Here is a 24,868-nt window from a genome sequence, read left to right on the forward strand (position 1 = left end):
TTTTGGGTGCGAAGGGCATCAGCCCTGTTTCTCTTTCTGCCTCTACCGTGCAGTCCTTCCACCTTTCCTAGCTTTTCCCTGACTAGAGCACCGATGATGCACTATATATATATATATATGTGTGTGTGTGTGTGTATTTGGCTTTGACCTGAGCACTCCCATTCTGGGTGAAGCTTCCTCTGTAAATACGCTTTATGCAACAGGGGTCCCTTCTTATTTTGGTGTCTCTGAAAGCGTTTCTTTAGAGATACCCTGTTCTCCGTGAACACCAGTGAAATCTTACTGTTAGTTGTCTTCAGCATTGGTTTGAAAAATAGTTTAACTAGCCAAGATCGTCGTGCGTGTCAGGATGGTCTATACACAATGTTTGTGGGTTTCCTGGAAAGCCCAGCTCATTTAAAAATCAATCCATTTGAACAAAATTACGTGCTGGGGGAGGCTCATGCAGATTTTCTAACCTTGGTGGTATCTTGCCATGGGTGCACCTTTCTGGAGGTGGGAGTGCTCAGTGCTGCTGAAGGTCAGACCCTGTTAAGTGCCTCCAAGTTGGGCAGCAAGGTCACAAGCAAGGTGGGAAATTCTGGCCTTGATTTTCCTTTTCAGATCTAAGATATCGAGGCAGGTTGTCCTCCCTGTTTGCTCCCAGATGGTCCTTTCTCACCCTGGAGAGGCGCAAGCAAAGCTGCCGTCCTTGCCTTGATTCGGAAAGGTCAATGAAGGGCAAGCGATGTCTTGGGATGTGTTGGCTGATCCTTTACAATCTGCCTCAGCTCAGACCCTGCTCAAAGGAGGGTTTTTGGCTCAAAGGAGGCCAGCAGAAGCTGCCAGGTCCTTGAAGTCTCTAAGGACCGAGCCCCAGGCATGTGACCCCCAACTCTGGTCTTGGTGGCCATGGCTCTGTGTTGCCAGCAGGGTTTGGGGAGCCCTCAGCTGTAGGTGGCTGGAGGGGCTAGCAAAGGAGCCCCAATTACGGTGTGAAATGGCCTTGGTGCAAACTGTGAATACAAATGGTTTTGGAAAAGGCCAGGCTGGAGCTCTGGTTGTTTTCTAGGGCTTCTGGAAACGGGGGACTGGGATGACCTATGTAGCTTTCACTTGTCACCTGGGGTCCTCTGCACTGGAGCACCTTGGGGTGGCACCGGCTAGCACTGCTTTCAGCAGCTCCTCTCTTCTTCTCTCCTTCCCTATGTCCTGCAGGACCACATCCCGGTGCCCTACCAGCCAGACTCCAGCAGCAACCCCTCCTCCACCACCTCCTCCACACCGTCCTCGCCAGCCCCACCGCTGCCACCCAGTGCAACGCCCCCGTCCCCCCTGCACCCCTCCCCGCAGTGCCCGCGCCAGCAGAAGCAGTTCAACTTGCCAGGTACTGTGAGCTCCCTATCTCCACCTCTGCCCCGTGAGAGGGGCTCGTGCCCTGGGGTGTCCTCAGGGTAAGGATCTGGTCCAGCTCCTTGTCTGCCTCGATTTACACTGGGATGGGAAAACATTGGGAGCAGAAATGAGCAGCAAAGATGAGTTTAGGATAATTCAGGTTGGGAGGGAGCTTGGGAGTCTGTAGTCAAACCTGCTCGAAGCAGGGTCCAAGCTTAAAGCTTGATCCAGTTTGGTCTTGAAAACCTCCAAGGATGGAGCCAGCACAACCTCTGTGGGCGACATCCTGTGCTTGAAGCTGCAAAAACCATTCTAGGTGTGACTTCACTGCATTGCCTCAACAGCAAATGGGAAACAAGGTCTTACCCCTCTACAAGGGTAACTTGGGTTGACTTCACTGTGTCTTTGGGGTGATGGGTCTCCAATAAGCTTGTTGGCAGCATGCGTAGGGTGCTACTGGGGAGTAGCTGATGCTGGGGGTATCAGACACAGCTTGTCCCACTGAGTCTTGTCTGGGTACCTGAGACCCATCTGCTCCTGGACCTCAGTCTCTTCAGGGGTGGTGGAAGAGGCAATTTGGTTGTGGTGGCTGCGGGACACAGCAGTTCCATTAAATGGCAAAAAAAATCCTCCTAAGTGGCCAAAAAACTCCTCCTGGCCTGAGGACGTGCTGAAGCCTATCCTAGTGCAACTGCCTGCGGGATGTCCTTGGGGCAGTGCTGCTGCTCCAGGGTAGGTCCCTTCTTGTAAGGGAACGTACTTAGCATCGCTTCTGGTAGCATGGAGGGGCTCAACCGTCTTCAGCCCACTCACCTGCCCCTCCAGCTGCTCCCAAAAAGGACCCGGTGAGGGTAACCGGTGGCCCTGACCCATCTCTGAGATGCTGAAGCACTCACAGCTGCCCTGGAGCTGGTGACCTGCTTGGTCTGTGGCTTCGAGCCTGTTTGACAGTGCAGCAGCCCAGGAGGTTGGGGTCCCTCCTGCATCCCAAAACTCCCAGGGTTAACGAACCGGTCTGGTAGGAAGGAGGGTCAGGACGGCTTCTCTGGAGGAACCAGATGGCACCTTCGTGCTCTGCTGATCCTGCAGCACCATGGTGATTCCTCCCTTCCGTCTTGACAAGCCCTCAGCTAGAGAGGAGGAGGAGGGAGGCGAGGGGGGATTTGACTGGCAGCATTCGTTGCCACAATAACAAACACTTCCAAAAGCTGGGGGAAAAAAACACCCCATCACCAACAAAACAACACAATGAGCCAGGAGAGGCTGGAGCCCTGCACAAGTCTTGCTTGCTGGAGCACCTGGGGCTCAGGTAGGATGCTGGAGAGGCGTGAGGAAGACAGTGGAGGAGCTGCGAGGAAGCATTGAGCATCCCAAGGAGTGGTGTGACCTGTCTGTCAAGGAAGGTCTTAGCTCCCTTTCCCACTCCTCAGCTTGGGATTTTGCCAGCCGCAGGCCTCGGGCCTCCAAGTGCTGGGAGGATTGTCCACAGCGTGGCTGCAACCCTGAGAGCACGGCGTGGGTTTCCGTGCCAGTATGACCAAGTCCGTGGCGGTTCAGCCAGAGCTGAAGCATCCTGATGTCTCGGCAGCGTGACAGCCAGGCTTGAGTAACATCCCCAAAACACTTGCTGGGGAAGCCCTGGACTCTTCCCTGGGTCTGGGAGGAAGGGACAGAAGGTCCAGCATTTGGTGACCCTGTCACACATCACTTCTGGAGCAGAGACCTGCCCGTAGGTCTTTTCAGGTGTCATTTCATGTTGCTTAAAGCAGAAACCACAGAAGTAACCCCCGCAGTGGGCAGTAGCATCTCCTTATGGGGACCTGGACATGCTGTCACTACCACCTCAGCTGAGCCAGCGCAGGGAGCTCTTGGCCCGTTTGCCTGGCCAGCAGGGACGGAGCGGGGCAGGATCAGACCCCAGCAGCTCAGGAGGGTGTTTGCTCCCTGCTTTCATGCCCGTGATGAGCAAAGCCCTGTGGTGAACGGGAGCCAGTCTGACACAAAGCAGGACTTACTGTGCTTTCATCTTCCCGCACGGGAAGTTCTCCATCATTCATCCTGTCAAGATGGTCATCTTGGGGATTAGGATTTGAGCTTCGAAATTGCAACAAGGTGACCTTTTTCTGCCAGATTTACCTTCAAGTCTCCTTTGATCTCAGCTCAGGGGTGCTCAGGTTCCCCTGGAGAGCTGAGGTCAGTCTTTGGGGTCTCAAAGCTGGAGAGGAGAAGCTGAGGGACAGTCTTTGGGGCCTTGAAGCTTAAGGAGAAGGTGCCTTCTGAGCTAGTGTTGACCTCTGCAGCTCTGTCTTGCTTCGTGCCCATGACCTGCCTGCGTGAGTCAAATCAGCCCTTGGGCTTTGCCTGCTGGTGACAGGGAGCCGATGGAGGGCGCCGCTACCCAGAGTCCTCCTGCAGCTCTGGGTTTGGGCAGCAGCTCCTGGGGCTGCTGACAGCCACCGGCTCCTTGCAGTGCGCCAAGAGGCGGGCAGGGAGCCCAGGAAGGACGTGGCTCTGAAGCATGGCAAAAATGCACAGTTAGATGGGCTGGATCGGGCAAAAATGGGCAGCAGCCGTGAATCTGTTGCTCGGTGTCCCCATGATGCCGAGTGGTTCCTGAAAACCGGTTGGGAGCGGAGCACTCAAGCCCTGTGGGCTTTTGCTGGCAACCAAGTGCCCGGATCCCACGGGCAACTTTGCAGATGACATCAACGCTCTCCAAATGGTACAGAGCAGTACCTGTTGGTGGCAAAAATTGAGTTATAGTCCAGCCAGATCATTAGAGGACTAAGGTCTTGGTTTTTTTTTTTTGTCCTGGGCACCTTACGTGGTATCCTATGGAGAGATAGAGGTGGGAGAAGTTGGGTCATGCGGGGGGGGGTACCCAGTCCTGGGGCTGGCGTTTCACGGTGCGGGACTGGGTGCAGGTTGGGGTCTCTCCAGTGTCTGGCTCTGCAGGTTGGTGTTTAACCCCCCCTTTTTTCTTTCCCAGCTTCCCATTACTACAAGTACAAGCAGCAGTTCATTTTCCCAGGTAAGCCTCTCTGAAAGTCTCTCCTGTAACACGGGGTGCTGAGATATCCCTTAGGGGGGTGGGTGCACGGCCACCTCTCCTAACCCCCTGCTGTGTGCAGGGGGGTTGTGCTGGGGCGGGATTTCTCCTAAAAACCAATATATTGTTGCAGGACTGCACTACCAAGATGCTGCAGGGCTGGGTGGCCTAAGGTTATACTCAGCTAGAGCTAAGGGTGTCTCTAAACTGGACCTGGGGAGGAAGGGAGCTTTTCAGTGGGTTCTCCTGGGTGCCCCAGCACTGGAAGGGGCTCCTAGTGCCTCCCAACCTGCCCTCACTCTACTCTCTTCTCCCCAGACGTGGTGCCTGAGACGCCGACCCGAGCCCCGCAGGTGGTCCTCCACCCCGTCAACTCCAACCCCATGTGAGTGCCTCCCCCTCCTCCCAGCTGGCTCCACCTTCCCCTCCCCAGGCAGCGCATCCTCTGCACCCCACCTCCTCCAGGCACCCGTGGGTGCTTCCCTGGCTTTGCAGGACCAGTTTGGGGGCTCAGGCATGCCTTTTGGGCAGGTTGGGGTGCATGGTTGTGGTGATACCCCTGGTGCTCCTGCCCTAACCCAGCTCACAGCTCTGGCTCATGTCTCGGGGAGAAGAAAGGATGAAAGAGAGGGCAGGGGACTGATTTATAGCCCAGCGCTTTGCCTTCAGAAAAAAAAAAAAGACTTTCAGTCCAAGGCAAAACCTACGAGGTGCCGAAGCCCAAGCGCTTAATATTTTACTAAATTATAAGCAGAGAACCAGGGTCTTTGAGAGCATTTTAATAAAGGTGGTTCTTGCAGCCCCACCTGTAATATTTTCCAGTCCAATAAACTTTGCTCTGAAATTAGTTTTGACGCACAGCATCTAACTGGCGTTAGGACCAGCTTTCCACGGCAGGTCGAGTCCGAGCTGCTCTGCCGAATCTGGCAGTCGCCGAGGTCCTCACGCCTGCGCTGCCCCAGCAGCGACGTTACGTTTCAGGGTTGCTTGCTGATCCTTTTTATAAATGCCATTTTTGAAGGATTTTACAAGCCAGGAGTGTAACAGATAGGCTCTCGCTCCAGGCTGCGATGTGGTTTATGGCTGGCTTGCCCACGCTCTCCGAACTGCATTGGCAACTGCCGGGGGGTCCAGCGGATCTTGCCTCTGGGGTAGGTGATGGGAGGGATGAGGATGGAGCAACTGTCCCCGCTGGTGGCTGGGAAATCAATGGCAAAGTGGTTGAAGTTAAAACCTTTTATTTTTTTATTTCTTTCTTTCCTTTCCTGCCTAAAGCAAGGGCTCAGGTGTAGGGCTGGCAGGCTTTTGTGGGCAAATAGCTTTCAATATGCAAAATCTGTGATTCTCCTCTTGCTCACCCCATTGAGAATAACCCATGGGAGCTGCTGAGGTTACCCCGGGCTTGGCTGGGTTAAACAGCAGACTCTGCTCCGTATCGTCAGGTACTCGGGAGACAGGTATTCGTGCCTGGGCTAAAGATCAGGCAGGAGGAGACTGCTGCTCCTGCAAACTGCCCGTGCATCGTGATGGGCTGCAGAAGCTGTCTGCATCCACCTGTGCTTTCTGCGCTGCTTCACGTATCAGGGTTGGCTCCTTTTGTATATGCGCTTGTGTCTCCCCTGGGGTTTATAGCTCTTTAGTGGCCGTTGAATGGGATAAGGGAGCACAGGACCAGTGTGTCCCAGTGGCTTGGGGAGTGTTATGCCTCTCCTGTGATCCTTGCTGCCTCTGGGAGGGGATGCTGTTAGTTATGTTACTGATAATACTAATTTATAATGTATTTATATTATGCTGAAAACCACCCGAGCTGCTCCAACTGATCTTCCCCACGGAATTTCCTTAATTCCCTTTTAACTGTTGGGTGCAGCGAGACCCTAGTCATGGACTTGGGGGTGGGAGGCGCTGTGTAAGCAGAGAAGAAAAAGAGAAGCTCCTGGCCCAGGCAGCTGGGAAAGCAGACAAATTCAGGTGCTACAGGAGGGTCTTTGAGACCTCCACTTCTCAAAGATAATGGAAAAAACCTTTTTTTTCTCCTGGCTGCTAATCAGCCGCGCTTGTCACTTGACTGGTGTTCGCTGGGAAGGTAATTCTGATCTTAGAAACCACCTAAAAACACCGTCAGTGCGTGCCCCAAAACTGCCTCGATACGGCCCAAAGCTGCGAGGGTGTAAATCTGTCCCTTAGCTGCGGGTGACACCTCCCGGGACACGCAGCCATGGCGCATCCTCTGCATTGTGCCCATTGGACCGTGGGGTGGAGACGTGGTTGTGTGCTCCCATGTCACCAAATCCATCCTGGAACTTCACGTATCCAATGTTAGTCACGGCAAGGCTTAGCACTGTCTGTCCCTGCTATCCTCCCCGCTCCTGCGTGAGCACCCAGGGCTGTCCCTGGGGGTGGAGGCAGCCGGGGTGTGGGTGGGAAGGGGTTGCTCTCCCAAATTAGCAGCGAGCCTGGTGATTCTCCCCGCTTAGTCCTGGTGCAGAGCGATGCTGAGGGAAGCAGGACTTGACGCCCGCCTGTCTCCCCACCTAACTGTGCTTTTACCCGGTGGTAATTCAGTAATTCTTTTAACAGCCTGGAAGGAAACCCATTGCTTCAAATTGAAGTGGAGCCCACCTCGGAGGTGAGACGGCTGGCCTCGCTCCTGTGCTTAACGGGCTTTATTTTATATACATCTTGGGGCACATTTCACAGGGACCGGAGGAGTTTAGCATCTGTGCAGTGAAATTGCTGGTAATTGAATTAACGTCCAGGCCTGAGCCTGCCCAGGCATCCGTGTCCCCACCCCATGAAGAGGGACCCTCATGGGCTTCGTTTCTGCCCTTAAGTTTATAACTCACGGAGCTTTTCTGAGATGCATTACAGATGTGGTGGAGGGGAAGGGGTGGAGGGCGAGGACAGGGATGCAGCTTTAATGGACGTTGTAAATCCTGTAGAAAGCATATACAGACCATCAAGGGAAAAGTCAGATCCATCCCGGGGGGCTGGGGGCTGCAGAACAGGGGTGCTGGGGTGGGAGCAGTTCGTATTAGCAGAGAACAGCTTGGCTAGGGTAGGATGAAATGCTGCTGTCAGACAAATGAATTAAATGTCCCTCTCTTACATTTAACCCTGGGGTAAACACACACCTCCCTGCAAAATCTGGGTTTGTGCCAGCTTTGCATAAAACACAGCTGCCCAGTTGCCTTTGGAAGGCCCCTGACTGGTTTCTCTGGGTCTGAGCATGCAGCAGGTGGGTTAGTGGGGTTTTGTCCGTGTTATCTTCCTTGGCCACAGGGTTTTTTTACCCTGTTTTACTACGCTCACCTCCCTTTGCCCCCCTCTCCCCTGCAGAACGAGGAAGGCACCGAGGAGGCGCAGGAGTCCGAGGATGACTTCGAAGAGATGAACCTCTCACTCCTCTCTGCACGGAACTTCCCCCGCAAGGCCAGCCAGACCAGCATCTTCCTCCAGGAGTGGGACATCCCCTTTGAGCAGCTCGAGATCGGCGAGCTCATCGGCAAGGGCCGCTTCGGGCAGGTCTTTCACGGGCGCTGGCACGGGGAGGTGGCCATCCGCCTCATCGACATCGAGCGGGACAACGAGGACCAGCTGAAGGCCTTCAAGAGGGAGGTGATGGCGTACAGGCAGACCCGGCATGAGAACGTGGTGCTCTTCATGGGAGCCTGCATGAGCCCTCCCCACCTTGCCATCATCACCAGGTAAGCCCTGACATCTTGTCCTCAGCCAGAATAATTTTTGCTTTCCAAAACACCTTCCTGCAGTCAAACGTTACCGGGAGGCAAGGCTGACTGTGTCTCTCTGCCCTAGCAAAGGGACGTTCTCCACCTGCTGTGATTTGTGCTGTGAAGCAGATAGCAAACCCATCTGGGTGGGTCTGGACAGAGTCATCTCGTGTAGAAGTGGAGCTTGAGACAGGAATGGTTTGTTTTAACCAGGAGGAATGTAACCTGCTGGGATCCGCAGTTTTTGTCCCGGCTTTTGTTAGTTGTTTTTTTTTGTGTAGTGCCTTTGGTCAGGTGCCTGGATGGGTGACGGGATCTGGACCCTGCTCGAGTGCTGGGAGAGCCTCTAATTGCATAAAGCAGCTGGTCACGTGCGAACATGAGGTTTCGTGAATAACTTGGTGCTGTGAAAAACAGCTCAGTGCCTGGAGGCTCGGCGGGGTGCAAACGTTAGGTCCAACGGTCTGTGAAACAGCCAGCTGGGCAGCAGAGGTGGGAAAACTGGGCGCTTGCAAGGAGAGCTGGTGCTCCATGAGACCAGAGCCTGTCCGTGGGAGTCTCCTCGCTTCCGAGGAGGTGGAAAACCTTGCAAGATAAGGCATGGTCTCCTGGAGGGTTTCCTCCCTTCCTCAAAGCGTTTGTCTCTGTTATACCCAAAACTGGGTATGGGACTAATCGGAGTAAGGCTCCAGGGAGAACTTAGAGCGGACTTCAGTGCTGAAAAGGCACCTGCAGGGAAGGTGGGGAGGGACTCTTGATCAGGGAGGGCGGTGACAGGACAAGGAGTAACGGTTTCAAACTGAAAGAGGGGAGATTTAGATTAGATGTTAGGAAGAAGTTCTTCCCTGTGAGGGTGGTGAGGTGCTGGCACAGGCTGCCCAGAGCAGCCGTGGCTGCCCCCTCCCTGGCAGGGCTCAAGGCCAGGCTGGATGGGGCTGGGAGCAACCTGCTCTGGTGGGAGGTGTCCCTGCCCGTGGCAGGGGGGTTGGAACTGGATGGCTTTTAAGGTCCCTTCCAACTCAAACTGTTCTGTGATTCTGTGGGACTGGGCCAGGGAAGGGAGTCTGGGGGCTTGAAGAGCTGCTGGCTGGGTGGCTAGTGGTATTCAGGGACATTGCAGCAGGGTGCAGGGATGAGACTGCTGGAGGGCGCTTCTTGCAGCTGGTTGGGGAGCAACCTGGAATTTGGGGTCTCCCAAACCGTCTCAAACACCTCCAGAGCTGCCTTGATCTCAAGGAATTCGCATGTATCTGCTGTCACCCACGTGCCTGGTGGCAAACGCAGCACTGAGCATCCCGGCGTGCTCCTTGCATGGGTGGGCAATCACAAAATCCCTGCTGGCCTCGAGGCAGGGAGGCTGCATCTGCTTGCAGAGCAGCTGTTGTCACGTGAAATACGTTTATTTCTGAGTATTCAGTTATTTCCCTCACCTCTAGACCGTGGTATTCAGCCGTGGGGCTTGACACGGTGCTGCTTTGCACCCCGCTGTGGGTTACCTTCTCTCAGAGAAGCTTCCCCAAGGTGAGGAAGTTTCCAGCCTCCTCCTGGCAGCGCTTCAAAAAGTCTGCGCTGAAGTGACAATGCTTCCAACAGCCATTAGCAATGAAATATTGCATCATCCTTCCCTAATGTCCTCTTGAAAGCGGCACCTCCGGGCCCCTCTGGTTCCAGCTGGGGCGGCTCTGCGGGTGTTGGGGTGGGAGCTTTGCTCTGCTCCCCCTCTTGCTCAACAGCGAAGGATTTTAACCCAAATTTGTGGCTCCTCATGCCATCGTTTGCTCCCTGCTCCAGTCAGTTCATGGACTGCATTTGTCTCGGGAGTTGCATCCTCCAGAGACAGGGTGACTCCAAATGGGGGCTGGCTCTCCCCAGCTGGGGACTGGGAAAAACGTGCTTTTGATTTTGGACGAAAAAATTGTCGTCTGGGAAAATTCAGCAGCATTTCAGATCTCCATCTATTAGTTAGCTTCAGGCCAAAAGCTTTTTGAAATGTGTGCAAACACATGTATTGATCGATGCGTCAGAGACGCTATCCATGTGTTTTACTGCGGTGCTGCCTCTACCCAGAGGAAAACGTAGCTTCTCCGTCCCGCTCCGCTCTGCGATCCCTTTGCAGCCCTTATTCACTCAGCTTTTGAATCCTATTCAATATCTAAACCTGGGCAATATATATATATTTTTTTTTTAGCTATGAAGTGCTTTCTATTCTAATGCCTCTTAATATAAAACCGTAAAGGTGCCATTTTTGACAGTTTGACAAAATAAATATGTGCGCCGGAGTAGCTTGATGCATTAATATGAGGTCTGTGAAGCGCGCTGCTCGGCTTGCTTTCCTTCCCAGCTGCACTCAGCCCTTTTTTTTTAAGGTCAAAGTAGAGCTTTATTGGATTGCCCTAAATGTAACCTGTGCTGGCAACGTCTCCGAGCATTGCCTGCTCTTTGCCTACAACCGGCAACCTGCTTTTATCCGTATTCTTTGAAGGCTGAGTCAACATCACGATAGTTTTTCAATGGAAAACCTGTTTGGTTTTCTTCTGATGGGATTTCTGGGGTGTGATCGGCTTATGTCCGGTGCTGGGCTGGCCACAAGGATGCGGGAAAGCTGAGGGGGATGCTGGAAAGGGGCTCAGCTCAGTCTCAGGGAATTTTTGGGAAGCCCAGGACTGCGTGAGTGCACATCCCTTAGCCCGGAGGGTATTTCCAGACACAATTTATTCCCTTTTGAGGCTTCCCGTGGGGCTCTGTTCTGCTGGTGCTTCCCCAAGAGGGAAGCTCTCGGGGCACAGCATCCCTTGTGACACTGCAGGGATGCTCCCTTGCCCTTGTGCCTGCAATACTCGTCTGGTCTATCCTTGGCTGGACGCTTTTGAGGGCTTCTCGGGACATGTCTGATCACCTCCTGTGGGGAAAAGCCTTCTCGCCACGTGGAGGTCTCCATCCCCTGCATGTTTCCTTCTCTGGCCCTGCTTCTTGGAACAGGCAGGTCTTTCCTAAGGGATACGACGGCGCTGGGGGCTCTTCTGCCACGGCAGGGATGGGAGCTGCTGTTCGGGCGTTGTAGGGAATGAGCATGGGAAGAGGACAGTGTGGTGTGAGCTGGGCTGGGAATAGTCGAGGATACTGGGAATGGTCCAGGATGTGGCACTGGGGAAAGAGGGAGGCTGGTGACCCTGTGCAGGGGAGAGCATCGCTCTTCAAATAGGATTTTTCTGAAGGGATTGAAGTTCTCCCCATGGGTGTACGGGAATAACTTTAAACCAGGCTTTGCTTGGAGTGGGGGAAAATCAATCCCAGCTGTCTGATGGGGCTAATTACGGATACAAATCCAGGATGTCTGAATTTCCTCTCCTGTTCCTCCCTGCGTGCATCCCCGGGGCCAAACTGGCTGTGTGCAGCAGAAGAGGACCCTTTTTTTTTCCCTGAGTGCTCAGAGGTGGTTGCTTGAGGATGTTTTTTCCACCAAGAAAAGAGCAATTTCTTGTAGCTCTTAAAGAAATCTCTCTTTTCCTGTCGGCACGCTGGAAGCAGCTGCCCGTCCCTGGAAGGGGCTTTACCACGCCGCGCCGGAGGAGGGTTATTTATAGACGGGTTTATTTTTACTTTTTCACGTCCCTACGTTTTCCTTCCTGCTTGCTTGTGATATTCAAAGATTGTCTCATTAGCAGAAAGAAATTTCCCCTCCAAACACCACGGCCCATGGGCAAAAGCCAGGAGGGGAAACTGAGGCAGTGGCTTGCTGACAGCATGATGCTTTGGGTTAACGCTCTGATTTTCTCTGCATTAGCCATTGGGACCAGTACTGCTTAATATCTTCATCAAAGACATAGATGGTGGGATTGATTGTGCCCTCACCACATTTGAAGATGGCTCCAAGCTGAGTGGTGGAGTTGACACAGCTAAGGGATGCGATGCCATCCAGAGGGACCTGGACAAGCTCAAGGAGTGGGTCTGTGTGAACCCACCTCGTGAGGTTCAACAAGGCCACGTGCAAGGTCCTGCACCTGGGTCAGGGCAACCCTTGGCATCAATACAGGCTGGGGGATGAAGGGATTGAGAGCAGCTCTGCCAAGAAGAGCTTGGGGGTGCTGGTGGATGAAAAGCTGGACACAAGCTGCCATGTGCACCTGCAGGCCAGAAAGCCAATCGCATCCTGGGCTGCACCAGGAGCAGCGTGGGCAGCAGGTCGAGGGAGATGATTCTCCTCCTCTACTCTGCTCTGGTGCCACCCCATCGGCAGTGCTGCATCGAACTCTGGGCCACCAGCACAAGAAGGACATGGACCTGTTGGAGTGGGTCCAGAGGAGGCCACAAAGATGCTGAGGGGGCTGGAGCACCTCCCCTGTGAGGACAGGCTGGGAGAGTTGGGGTTGTTCAGCCTGGAGAAGAGAAGGCTTTGGGGAGATCTTAGAACGGCCTTCAGTGCTGAAAAGGGGCTTATAAGAAAGATCGGGGCAGACTTTAGCAGGGCTGTTGTGGTAGGACAAGGAGTAATGCTTTTAAACTAAAGGAGGGTGGATTCAGACTAGATATAAGGAAGAAATATTTTACAATGAGGGTGGTGAGACATTGGAACAGGCTGCCCAGAGAAGTGGTAGAAGCCCCATCCCTGGAAACATTCAAGGCCAGGTCAGACGGGGCTCTGAGCAACCTGATCCAGCTAAAGATGTCCCTGCTCCCTGCAGGGGGTTGGGCTGGATGGCCTTGAAAGGTCCCTTCCAACCAAAACCATTCTATGAGTCTGTGATTCTTGAGTTGTCTCTTAATGCAACCATCTGGGTCGGGAAGGAAAGGAAGAAATTCAGCATCTTTTGCCAATGGGAGGTGGTGACTCCAAAGAGCGCTTCCATCAGAGCCGCTAATAGATTTTCTCTTGGGTAATGAGCAGTGGGGACAGTTAACATTCATCTTAATTAGTCTTGAGCAAGAGCGAATGTGAGCCTTGGTGCTTTGAGAGCTGCATAATGGATAGCACGAAACAGCATCAAAGTCCTCAGCCTGGTGGAAATGAAAGGACTGAAAAAATGCCGTGTTTGCTGCATACAGGCAAATGACAAGTTGTTTTTGACAGTGTTGAGTGAGACAAAGCCAGGCCTGGGTAAGCTCACATCAGCTCCTCGGGGCTCCTGGTCCCAGCCTCCATCGGTGGCAGCATGGGGAGTAGAGGTAAAGCCTCAGCCACCCAGGAGGTCCTTCAAAGGACAAAGTCTAACAGTTTTCTAATGCTATTAAAATGGCTTAAGCCACCCACAAAGGTAATGGATTGCAGAAACTGTGAGGTTTTAGGATTCTGGGTGTTCCTTCTGGGAGAAAAAAAAAAAAAGGGGGGGGGAATGGATTTTAATGCTTATTGATCCTTCTCAAGGCTCCTCGGTCTCATAGAATCCGTAATGAAAGTGGGTATCAGCATGCTGGGTGCAGCTTTCAAGGGGGCACCAATGGTTCCTGTTGGATGGGAATGTTGTTTGCAAGAGGGGAGCGAGGTTAGCAGGTCTGGAAGGCAGGAGAGAGGAGGTTTGAGCTGGAGCTTGCCCATGCTTTGAGCTCCTGCTGACTTGCGTGGGGGTTTCGATACAGCTTTTCTAAGAAGATTACCTGGTTTTTACTTAAAGGCTCAAACATGGCACTAGGAGCCTGTGCAAAGACCCTGGGACTTGTACCCTGAGATGCTTCTGGATGGGTTTTGGCCCCTCTCTCGCCATGGTGCAATGCCAGAGTGACTCTGGATTTACAGATTGCGACCAGGAGCCAACTCAATGGCTGCTGGCAATCCCACCCGGAGCTGATTTATGTCCCTGCTGTGATGCGCCAGGAGGACGAAGGAGAACATTGAAGAACAGTAGGAATTAAGCTTGACCATTTCAGGGCTATAAAAGAGAATTAATTTCTCGAAGGTGCCTTTCAGCAGAGGAACTTGGAGTAGTTCTGCTGGAGAGGGAGCATCTCCCAAACTCTTCCCTGGACCTGGTGGTTAGTGCGGGGGTAGCTGAGTGCTGAGGACAAATATAAACGTAGGCCCCCTTCTCGTGTGAGATAGCAAAGATGGAAAGGGAGTTTGCTCTTTTTTCCTCTGTGGCAGAGCAAACTTTCTTAAATAACAGGGACACGTTACCTGCCACGAATTGATAGGGAAGGTGTGAGAGCGAGGGATGGGAAGAATATCCGAGATGCTACAGCTGTATTTTCGAGGATAACTTGTGCTGCATGGGCTACATGTTGGGGCTTACTTGGATTTCACAATTTATTTCTATGCTGGCTCTTGGCAATGTCTGACGTTTGGCTCCGCCGCTGGGAGGAACAAGCCCAGCTCCTCACAGGGGATCCTCTCCCATCCCCAGACCCCGTTCCCTGTGGCTGCAGGGGAGCTCTGGACAAAGCTTGGCTTTGAACGCTCGGCCTCTCCCCATGCCAAACCTCCTGACATTTACAGTGTCCCAGCTCTGCTGTGAAGGATTTGGAGCTTGTAAATCTGGATGCTCAGGGAGCTGGGGGCCAGGAGGATATTGGCCATGATTTGGAGGATGGGAGTAAAGGGGAAGGGTGTAAGCCATCACACTTAAGACAAAACAGATTTGGGCTGCTTAGTTTTTCCCCCTGTTGGTGCTCTGTGGGGCCAGGACAGGCTGCACAAGCTGGTGCTGCTTCTTGCAGCCAGCTCGTTGCTCTCTCCAGGGAGCCATGGTGGCCATTTGGGCTTTAATGAGCACAAATTGGGTTTTTTTCTCTTCACTGCAACCCCAAAAATCTCAAGACCAGATGCCTTTCCTGTCCTGGAAAGTTAAGGAAGAGCTCTAAATCCCGCTCAACAGGAGGGAAACTGAGGCACGGAGCTGCCACATTGTTTTCCTCCACGCCGGGCTGGAACCGGGCATTTCCGAGCTGCATCTCAGGTCTGGCCCTTCTCTCTGCACTCGCGGGTGTATTTTGAGAGCAGAAGCCGTGAGGTCCTACCTCCCCTAACCCTCCCCACGTTCAAGCACCCGCTTTTGGAGCCAAAGCCTCACCTCCTGCCCTGCCTCTCGGTTGTTTTCCCTCCTCTTACTTTCTGCTGCGTTTTCCCCCTTTCCTAGCCGTTAAATAATGGAGCTCGTAGATCATATAATAAATAGGTATTGACTTCATGCCACAGGCTGGATCAGAATTGATTGACCCATGGGAATATACTCCTTCGCAATCAATAAGAGGCCATCAGGCTGGATAAATCTTGATAACGACTGACAACAGGAAAGTCAATATGTGTATTAATATATACATTAAGCGAGTATATATCTTCCGCCTGGAGACAGCGTTGCTTTTGGCAGCTTGCGGAGCGGGATGGGTTGGGGAGGAGACTGAAATATCCTGAGCAAAGAGAATGGCAGGGATGGGGAAAGGCAGCGGCTTGATCCTCTGCGAGGGTGTTTGATGTCGAAACGAGAGCTGGCTGCTTCGGTGCTGGCTGAGCTTTTCTTACCCATCGTAGCATCAAATCCCCGCCGGCGGCTGTTCGTTAGCGCCGCCTTGACGCGCTCTTCTGGCAGGGGATGCTCGAGGGGAAAGTTCTCCTTTGTATTTTAAAAGTGTTTCAAAACGCCATGGAAATATTTCTATTTTGGCCACGACTTCTTGGGGAAAGTACTTAACGCAGCAGGACTCGGCGCTGAGGCGCTTTACTAGAGAGGAAGGGATTTAAGCGGGTGTTTAAGGGAAAGCCTGTGATTAAGTGCCCTGCTGAGAGATGGTCCCACCAAGTCTTTCTGCTCATGCCAGCTCTTCCCTTTGCTATTGAGTGACATCTCGGCACAATTCCTTAATTTTTTTTTCAGCATCCTCAATGCTAGGGATCCTCTCTGGGGCAGGGCCGTTCGCTGGGGCAGGTTATGAGGGACCCGTCTGCTGGCACCCTCCCACCTAACGGAAGAGGAGGCTGCCCAGGGAAATAGATCCCTCCTGTGACAGCATTATTAATTTTTTATTAACAATAATTACTATTACTATTCCAAAGTGGAGTTGGGTTTTAGTGAAGCAGCCGTCTCAAGCAAAGGACTTGCTTCTTCCCTCTCTGCGAAAGAAGGGTGTTTTTTTTTTTTAAATTTCTTTTCCTTCCTGAAGTTCAAAATAGCAGGAGGATCACAGCACAGGGAATATATTAAGCTCCTTCAAAGGCAACGAGAGGTCAAAGCGCCTTCACACATCCCCGTACACCCAGCCAGCCCTCTCGGAGCCGATTACGAGCGCACCCTCTCAAAAGGCAGCAAGTGCCACCCGAAGCATCAAGTATTTTCGGATGACTTGTTTGCAACCAGGGCTTTAGATAAGCTGCTGGGGCCCGTGGTTGTTTTGCATTCACCTTTCTCTTAGCTCTTTTCCCTGTAGCTGTAGAATAGCAAGTCTCCTCTGACACTATCTCCTTCAAATAAAAATGCATGGAGTTTGCTTTTTCTAAATAACTGCTTTTTTCCGAAGCGACAATGGAGTTGGGAGCTACTTTTCGGGGAAGCTGATCCTCCTCCCCATCCTCCCCCTCCTCCTCCTCCTCCAGCCCTTGCGGTTTGGCTGCGCTGGCTGTAGTTATCTCGCGTGCCAGCTGCTGGGAGGAAAATTTTGCTTCCTGAGTAATATTCATCAAAGGACGGCGCTTCCATCGGACGGAGATAGCGAGTGCGGGACGAGGGGGCCATCCTCTCTTCAGGGCTTTTCTATTTCCCCACACTAATTTTGCTCTGCAGAGACTCTTCCGTGCAAAGCAGGAGCTGGGTCGCTGCGAGCTGGGGACCTGGGCTTCGCTGCGGCCAAAAAATGTTGCCCAGGGCAGGTACTGAATTCCCTGCCTCCCCGTTGGGCTTGCTTTGGGAGATTTGTGTAAGGGTTCCATTCCGAGGTGGGGTTTGATGGGAAAAGCGTTTTCACCCCTGGGGTCCAGGCTCTGATGGATGCTGGTGCTCGGCATCAGGTCTGCGGGCTCCCGGTCCAGCACTTCATGGCACTGCGGTGCTGCGAAGCTTTCGGCTGCTGCTTTCCTCCGTGGTCGTGGTCCAGCGAGGTTGGATGGTGCTTCTCGGGGCCCGGGGAGGAAGGAAACCACGTGTTGTGTATGTTGAAAGCGATGGGAGCGGAGGGGAAGGCGGCTCCGTGCTTGCCAGCGGGTGCAGCAAAGAGGAGGGAGATGAAAGTTGTAGCCCTGGGGCTGAGATGTTTCCACTTGGGGTGCTGGGTATGTGTGGCTCAGAGAAGAGCTGCTTCACTTCACCCGGAGGTTTTGGCAGTAGTGAAACCAGTCCTGAGCATCCCTCATGGGGCTGGGGGGACCTGAGGCCCCAGTAGCACTGGGTACTGCTGGCATTCCAGCATGGATAGCTGATCCATGAACCGGCCAAGCCTTTCCCCTGCCCCCAAGGGGAAAAATTAGGGTGAAAAATAATTAATTAAATATATATATATATATATATATATATATATAAATATATATATATATAGGTGTGGGATCTGATACATGCCAGCTTTCTCCGTAGACTGAGACCTAACAAACTCATTGCAGCTCATGCCAGTGTGACCCTGGTTGTCCCCGCTGGTGCCCCTGCTGTCCTTGGGGTGGGGTTTAGATGCAGAGGGGCTTGGGGAGCTTGAGCTGGATGATGCCGCTGCTCTGCTTCGCTCATGCTGGTGAGGCGGGGAAAGCGTGCATCGAGGGTGCGATATTTCTTATTGATTTTGAGGAAAACAAAGCCTAGGGATAAAAATTCGCCCAAACCTCTCCCTTTGCTGCTCTTCCAGCCTTGTTTAATTTTCCATTTTGTGAAACGCATTTGTGGCTGCCTAGTTTCAAAATCAGAATTGCCAGATGTTGGTAAAAGAGAAAAACAAGCCAGTGTATGGAAACAGCTTGAAAACTTCCCAAACAACTCAGGCACGTGCAGGCGTGTGCAACACTCATTTCTTCCCTCTCTGCCGTGGCTAGTCCTGCTCAAATGAAATCAAATAAGTCCCAGCTCAGTGGCTCTCGTTGCTGTGGCCATATCTTTCTTAATATTCCCTGAAGATTTCTTCTTTTCTGTGAAATACTGAAAAAACTGTAGACTGATGGGGAATGTTGAAGCATCCGAGCAGCCCCTCCTTGGCTCTGTCTTTCCTCAAGCACAGACGTAACCTGCTAGCAGAGGTATTTTTATATTAAAGTACTTATTATTAATTCCCACTCTCTCCTTCTGTGTCTCCCCTGGGTGTATAGTGCTGGCTATCACCATGGTATCTGAGCTAGTTCCCCATAAATCAATATACTAGCAAGTAATGAGCTTCCTGGGGTCTGGCATTTATCACTTTGGGGTGTTCAAATGATCCTATTTAGTTTAATGGGCATTTATGTGGATGGTTGGGCAGAGGGAAGGAAAGCACAAAACACCGGTAAGTAACAGCGCCGCGACCTGCGCGGAGCTGCCGTACCATCGGCTCTGAATTTATTCCTCCTTCTGAGCAGGAGCCAGGCTGAGGTCTTCAACCCTATAGCGGTGACGGCCATCAGTGTAGAGGGGATGACCATCAACATAGAGATGACACCATCAATATTGTGAGGGAGGGGAAAAAACCCCTGCTGGGTGGGGGATGGATAGGGCTGTTTTCACATCAAATGGCAAAAATATCAAGAGGCAGTGCTCCAGCTCTTCCTCACTCATCCCTCCCAAATTGTTCCTCTGCAAGTCACTTTGGCTTTGCTCCCATTGCTGATGTCTTCAGCCCACGCTGGTGAAATGCAGAGTGTTTATAAAGCAATTTGGGATTTGGCTTGCTTGGCTGAACACTTCAAAAACTCATTTTGAATAGAGAGTTGCATCTGCAGCAGGATGGGGCCGTGGGGCCGGGACCGTCCTAGTGCCGGGGAAGGCTGGGAGCTGAGGTTGCGCCGTGGGTTGAGGTGCACTTGTGGATGCTGGGAACCCCTGGAAGGACCTATGCATCTCCCCGAGCCACCCGGCCAGGCTGTCCCTGCTGCCTCACGGCTCTGGCTGGGGTTTGGCGGGATGCCGAGGCACATGTCACCAACCTTCCTGCTCTGCTGACGGATGGGATGGAGAGGTTTAGAAGGAGAAGACAAGTATTTGTTTACGAATACGTACTTCAGCGGTGAATAAGCCGGGATCCGTCTGAAGACGCAAATCATCTGCCTTTGTTTCTGGTGTCAAGCGTAGGCGGTCTCTGGCCTTGTGATCTGCAGCATCGCTCCCTCGCAGCCGGCTGGGTACCTCAATGCCGGAGTTCAGCGTAGACCTCTTGAAGTGGGAAGGCAGAAGGCGATGTGCGTGCCCCAGGAGCTGCGCTTTGTGCCTGCCGCTCCTGCCCGAATGGGGAACGATTGACGACAGACGAGGAACGAGAAGAAGCGAAATTGTTGAGCTCTGCCATGAAAAGGTTCTGCAGGTGGTGGCTGAATGGGCTCAGGTGCTGCATAATAGGTATCAACCAGCCTTTATCTCTGCATTGACAGCTCCTTAACCAGCAAGAAAACTCTAACAAATACCAGTGTGGGGGTCGCTAGTTGAATTCATTCGGAGGAGTTATACATTGAGGGGTGGAGAGAGGCACCTGGGCTGCCTTGATGGCTCTACCAAGGTCTGAGGAGCAGTGGTGGCATGTCCCATGTCCACGGTGCTTTGTTGTGTGCTAGTGTCACCACCCTGGGTCTGAGCAGTGGCCGTTGTCCTCGTGCCAGGTGCATCCTCTGCCTCCTTTAATGCCGTCCCTCTGTAAATGAAGTGGAGAGACGGGAATCTCATCCAAAAAGGGCTGCAGGCTTCACTCCCAGGGTTATCTCTGCAGTTCAGATAAGCAGAAATTTGGTGATGCTTCTCTAAACAACCCTTTTCCAGGAAAACAGCTGATCTTAACTCACTTTAGGGCTGAAATCAAACCCCCTTCCAGCACTAATCTATTCATTGCATTTGCAGTGTTGATTCCTGGCTAATGCAGAGCACAAGCAACTTTCTGTAGCGGTTTTCTCTGGGGGGAAACAAGCATTTGCTGGGGACTGGGGAGGGCTGGGGGAACTCCTTCATGTGTGGGCAGGTCATGGGAGGTGGCAGAAAGCCTGTTGCGTTGCAGAGCTCAAAGCTTTACAGGGTTATTAGCCAATTAGTGCCAAAAACCTGCATACTGTAGAAGTGGTGGAAAGAGAATTCATGTCTGTCATTATTTTGCACACTTTAATTATGGTTGCAGAAGCACAAGGGTTTTCTTTATCACATATTTCCAAGTAGGATTTCAAGTGCTTGGATCCTAATCTTCAGACAAATTCATATTTGACTGCAGCCAAACTATTGCAGGAGATAGGAAGCGGCTGGTTTCGCTAGAGGAAGATCACGTTTGTAATTGTGGGTGCCTCGGGTTTGCAGCCTAGCTGGTGTGCCCAGGGATGTGCCGAGACACCTGAGCAAGGAAAACCATTACTGAGGAGGCAGTTGCACGGGTATGAAGACGCCCTAAATGCCCCACTGCAGCTCACTTGCATCCAGCAAGGACGTTTCCAACACAACCCATGACAAAGTACTCTGAAGGGTGCTGTTGTCTTTCCAAAACCCATGAGAGATGGGACTGGTCCCGTTCCTGCTTCGCCGCTTGACCTGAAAATTGTGCTCGCTGCCCGTGGAGGTGCGGGGAGCTTTTGGCTCAGCAGCAGGAGGGGCCTTTGTATCTGTGAGCTTCTGAAGACGCAGGCAAGGTCTATTCCCAATAAGCGCTATCCCAATCCCAATCAGTTTAATCCCCGAGAGCTGCAGAGAGCTCAGCTTTCTGGAGGTGAGCCTCTAACATCCCTGCTGATCGCTTGCAGGGACCTTATTTGCGTCGAGGCGACGGTAACGACAGGGGAACGCGTGCCGTAACCGCACCTGCGCTGCGGTTTGGGGGGATCGCCGTTGCCATTCTCAGCGTTTCCCCAGGGAAAACAGAGCGCAGGGTCCTGGGGGTTTTGCCTCACCAGGCTGCTGTGAGCCAGCCTCGGGGTAAAACATAAAAGTGGGGCTTGACTATGATGTTGCCTTCCCCATTTCTGCAACCCAGGGGTAGTTGCTGTGGGCCTGGGCTGCTCACCCCTCCGCAGGGCTGGGCTGAGCGTCGCTGCTCGTGCCTCTTCTCCCTCGCCCAAGCCAGGGTTCTGAACTGTTCCCTCTCCCCATCCGAGCGACGCGGTACCCAGGCAAAGTGGGGTGGCTTGGTGTGATGTTCCCCAGTCTTTGCAACGAGGCACAGCTCGGGCTGATTATTTCTGTCCAAAAAGGACAAAACTCACCCTCTCCCAGGGGATGAATCCAGAGCGGTCTGTGCTGGCATCCCTGGGGCTCGAGGAGATGGGCAGAGGAAAGCGGTGGGGCTGAGCGAGGGTGCAGCGGGGGGAGAGCAGAGGAATTAAAACCTGTAACTTTTTATTTGTTAACTAGAACAGGATCAAATTAACAGCTGTGGTCGCTGAAACCTCTTTAATGAGATGTGTGTCGGGCACTTTATTTCCCGGGCACAGGTATCCAATCTCATCTTTCTAAAGTTGCCTGTAATGAGCGTGGGTGGATATAGAAAAGCAAAAAAGCCCTTTTTTGTGGGCGGGAGTCGAGGCAGCATCCACCCACGTACTCCATTATGATATTCAAATGTCAATATATTTTTAATTGGTTTATATCCCCCCCCCTCCCCCTCCAGCTGCATTTGGTAATTAAGGCTCTGTAAATAGATTTTACTGTAATTGGTACGAGAAGGAAAATTGGAGGACATTGTACAGTGCCTTGGGTTGGGTTTTTTTTTCCCCCCCCTCCCTGTCTTTCCTCTTTTGACTCATGTTACATCTGTGAGTATTGTATCCTCCGAGGGAAGAGGCGGGGAGCCACGGCCAGTTTTGCACAAAAAGTCTGCAACAAGAGGACCAGGTGGTTTGCTCGTGGCTGGGACGTGGGGAAGAGCCGGGAACCAGCCCAGGCTCGGCACCGCGGTGATGGTACCAGCCCACACCAGGAAGCAGCGCGAGCTCCCTCCCAGTGCCAAACTGGGGAGAGCCCCCAGTTTCCTTGCTGAATCTCCAATCTGCCTTGAGATGTAGCCAAAGCTCTTGTGGTTATTTATAGTTCCCCGCCACAGCCGCTGCCTTTATAATTTGGGGATGTTTCTCGGCGGGGGTTTATAAACCGCGTTTTTACCTTCTCCCTTTTCCTGTTCTTTCAGCCTGTGCAAAGGACGGACTCTCTACTCAGTGGTGAGAGATGCCAAAATCGTCCTGGACGTCAACAAGACGAGGCAGATAGCACAAGAAATTGTGAAGGTACGGCATGGCGCAGGGGCAGCTCGGCACTGACGAGGGTCCAGATCCGGCTGAGAGTCTGGCCGAGCTGCTCCGGGGAGCAGGAGTGAAGAAGCCAAGGAGGCTGGGCAGGATAGCACCTCTTGCCTTTAAAATCCAGGCCTCTTAGACCTTCCTCACCCGCGCTGGGGTAGCACCAAGGCTTCCAGCGGGCTCCCTGTGCAGCAGTGAGCTTGGGGCTCATGCTGGCCACAGCTCCTCTTCCCCCTTGGAAGCAGATGTTTTCACTTTGCTGCTGTGAGTGAGTTGCTGTTTGGATATTCCTCTCCTCTTGGAAAAAAACAATAATAATCTGCTGTTGGTCTGAGACTTCCATGCCTCTGTAGTGAAAGCATCCCCATAGCCAAGGCGCCTGGAGGAGCCGGTGCCACGTGCTCATGGCAGGAGGCTGTGCGTGCCACGAGGCAGAGCACACGGGCATTTTTTTTTTTTTTTAGAGCTAAAAAAGCTTTTCCTTTCACAGAGATGACTCAAAGTGCATCTTCGACACTTCAGACGTGACCGTATAAATAGATGCTGGGGAGGATCCTCACGTGGCAGGGTCAAGTGGCCGGGAAGTTGGGTCCTGGGCCGTCAAAGCTTCCCATCGAGTGTCTGCAACGGCTCGTTTCCCAAGAGGTGTTGAGCTGTCTGCCAGGGTAGGGTTGTACTGCGATTCCAAACAGATTTAACACCAAACGATACCAAAAGTATTTGGCACGTGTCCTACCATGGGAGCTGCGATACTGACCCTGTGCCCCGCTCAAGGTCAGCCAGCACCTCGGGCCCACAACAAGACCGAATCATCTGGGGCTGAGCGCCACTTGAATGTATTTCTATGGAGAAAAAAAAAAAAAAAAAGAAGCCACCGTTTTTCTGCCAGATCTTAAACCCCCTTAAATATTCAAATCCATGTTATAAAACAGAATATGTTCTGCAATATATCCTGAATGGTGCTGTTCCCTTGCCTGTGCTTATGCTGTCTCTTACTAGATTGCCTATTTTGCGCTTATTTACCCCCAGATTTAGCAAAGTGTGTGTTGTTTTTAAACTATATTCCTTAAATTCCCCTAAAGTCTCTGGGCTCCAGGCAGGCGCTGACAGTTGAGCACAGGCTTAACCGCTTTGACAAGCCACCTGCATTTGCACAGGCGTTGTGAAAGGGTGTCTTGGAGCGGTGATGTGGCTGACCCCTATGTTGGGGTGATGGAGGGAAGCCCACAAGCGACGGACTTTGCATCTTCAGTGGACTGTCCTGAGGGACTGAACAGGTCTGCCCGCTCCAAGGGTGCTTCTGGGCCCGTTGGGTGATGCTGTCAGCCCCGTGCAGGGCTGTAGTGTACCCCAAGTTGGGTGGAGGTGCCTTCTTTCAAGCTGTGGCTTGCAAGCTGGCGTGTCTGAGACAGCTGAGCGCCTCCCTGCTTCGTTTCTATTTTCGATCTGTGTTTTCTGCTTTTTAAAGATGGATTTTTCCCACTGAGAAAACATCGAAGGTATTGCATAGGTTTGCCTTATATTTTTTTCCTCTCGCTACCACCGCGCTCGAGCTCAGAGTTCTCGCCTCCCAGATGTTCACAGCGGGAGGTAATGGCTCGGTTCAGCCCCTTTCCCTGTGCAGGTTGCATTGCTTCGTGTGGGTTGGGGTTTTGAGGACCGGCTAAGGGATCGCTGTCTTCTACATGTGCATTAAGAACGGGTTGGAAACCTCAAACTCTTCGTGGTGTTGTGAGGCATCACCAGAACTGGGGAAACATCACTGGATCTGTGAGATGAAAGCATCACCATGAAGAATGCCACGCACGAGATCTGCTGAAGCAAATCAGCGCGACTGCTCGTAGACTGGGTTGTAGCCCCAGCAAGCAAGCCACCTTCCCTGTGTCCTCTCCTCCTTGGGAGTACGGGGTTGGATGCTCCTGCTGCAGCCTGCTACAAGGCGGAGGGGCTTTGGGTCTGGTCCCTGTGGGAATTAGCAGAGGTCCCAAGGCAAAGCTGGCCAGCTTGAGTGCTGAGCCCAGGCTCTCCTGTGCACCGGAGGGGTTTCAAGACAGTGGCTCCTCCTCACACCCCCGTCACAGCTGCCCTGGTGCTGTGCCCCAGGCTGGTGTGCACCAGGAGGAGCAGTTTCTCTGCCTTCCCACCTCTTCATATCAACCATTAGCAGATGTTAAGGATCTTTTGATGGACTTGGAGGCGGCTGGTGTGGAGAAGTGAAGGAAAATCCAGACATCTTGGTGGTTTGGTTGGGCTTGGGGCAACATAACCCAGAGGAGCTGGAGGCAGGACCGTGGCAGAGGCTTTGGCTCCACTACCCCGGTCACGACCCTTGTTTGGCTTTGTCCTTTGAATCCCAGTATGCGAGAGGAGAGCTGTTAAGCTTATTGGATTAGCAGGTGCAAGGGCTCTTCTCATTGTGGCCTGATCCTCCGG

At 52.7% G+C, this 24,868-nt stretch overlaps 1 protein-coding gene across 2 annotated transcripts in view; it reads left to right on the top strand.

The window, feature by feature from the left end:
- Window positions 1-24,868, top strand: part of KSR2 (kinase suppressor of ras 2) — an 84,910-nt gene that overhangs the window by 49,812 nt on the left and 10,230 nt on the right. For both annotated transcript variants that reach the window (XM_086474158.1, XM_086474159.1), the window contains 6 exons: window positions 1,198-1,366; window positions 4,364-4,405; window positions 4,742-4,808; window positions 7,001-7,049; window positions 7,760-8,127; window positions 22,327-22,423. In XM_086474158.1, the coding sequence (XP_086330284.1) occupies window positions 1,198-1,366; window positions 4,364-4,405; window positions 4,742-4,808; window positions 7,001-7,049; window positions 7,760-8,127; window positions 22,327-22,423 (792 nt within the window). The remainder of the gene's footprint in view (window positions 1-1,197; window positions 1,367-4,363; window positions 4,406-4,741; window positions 4,809-7,000; window positions 7,050-7,759; window positions 8,128-22,326; window positions 22,424-24,868) is intronic.

Source organism: Leptosomus discolor, chromosome 16, assembly GCF_034619465.1.
Source record: "Leptosomus discolor isolate bLepDis1 chromosome 16, bLepDis1.hap2, whole genome shotgun sequence".
In the NCBI taxonomy this organism is placed as follows: Eukaryota; Metazoa; Chordata; class Aves; order Leptosomiformes; family Leptosomidae; genus Leptosomus; species Leptosomus discolor.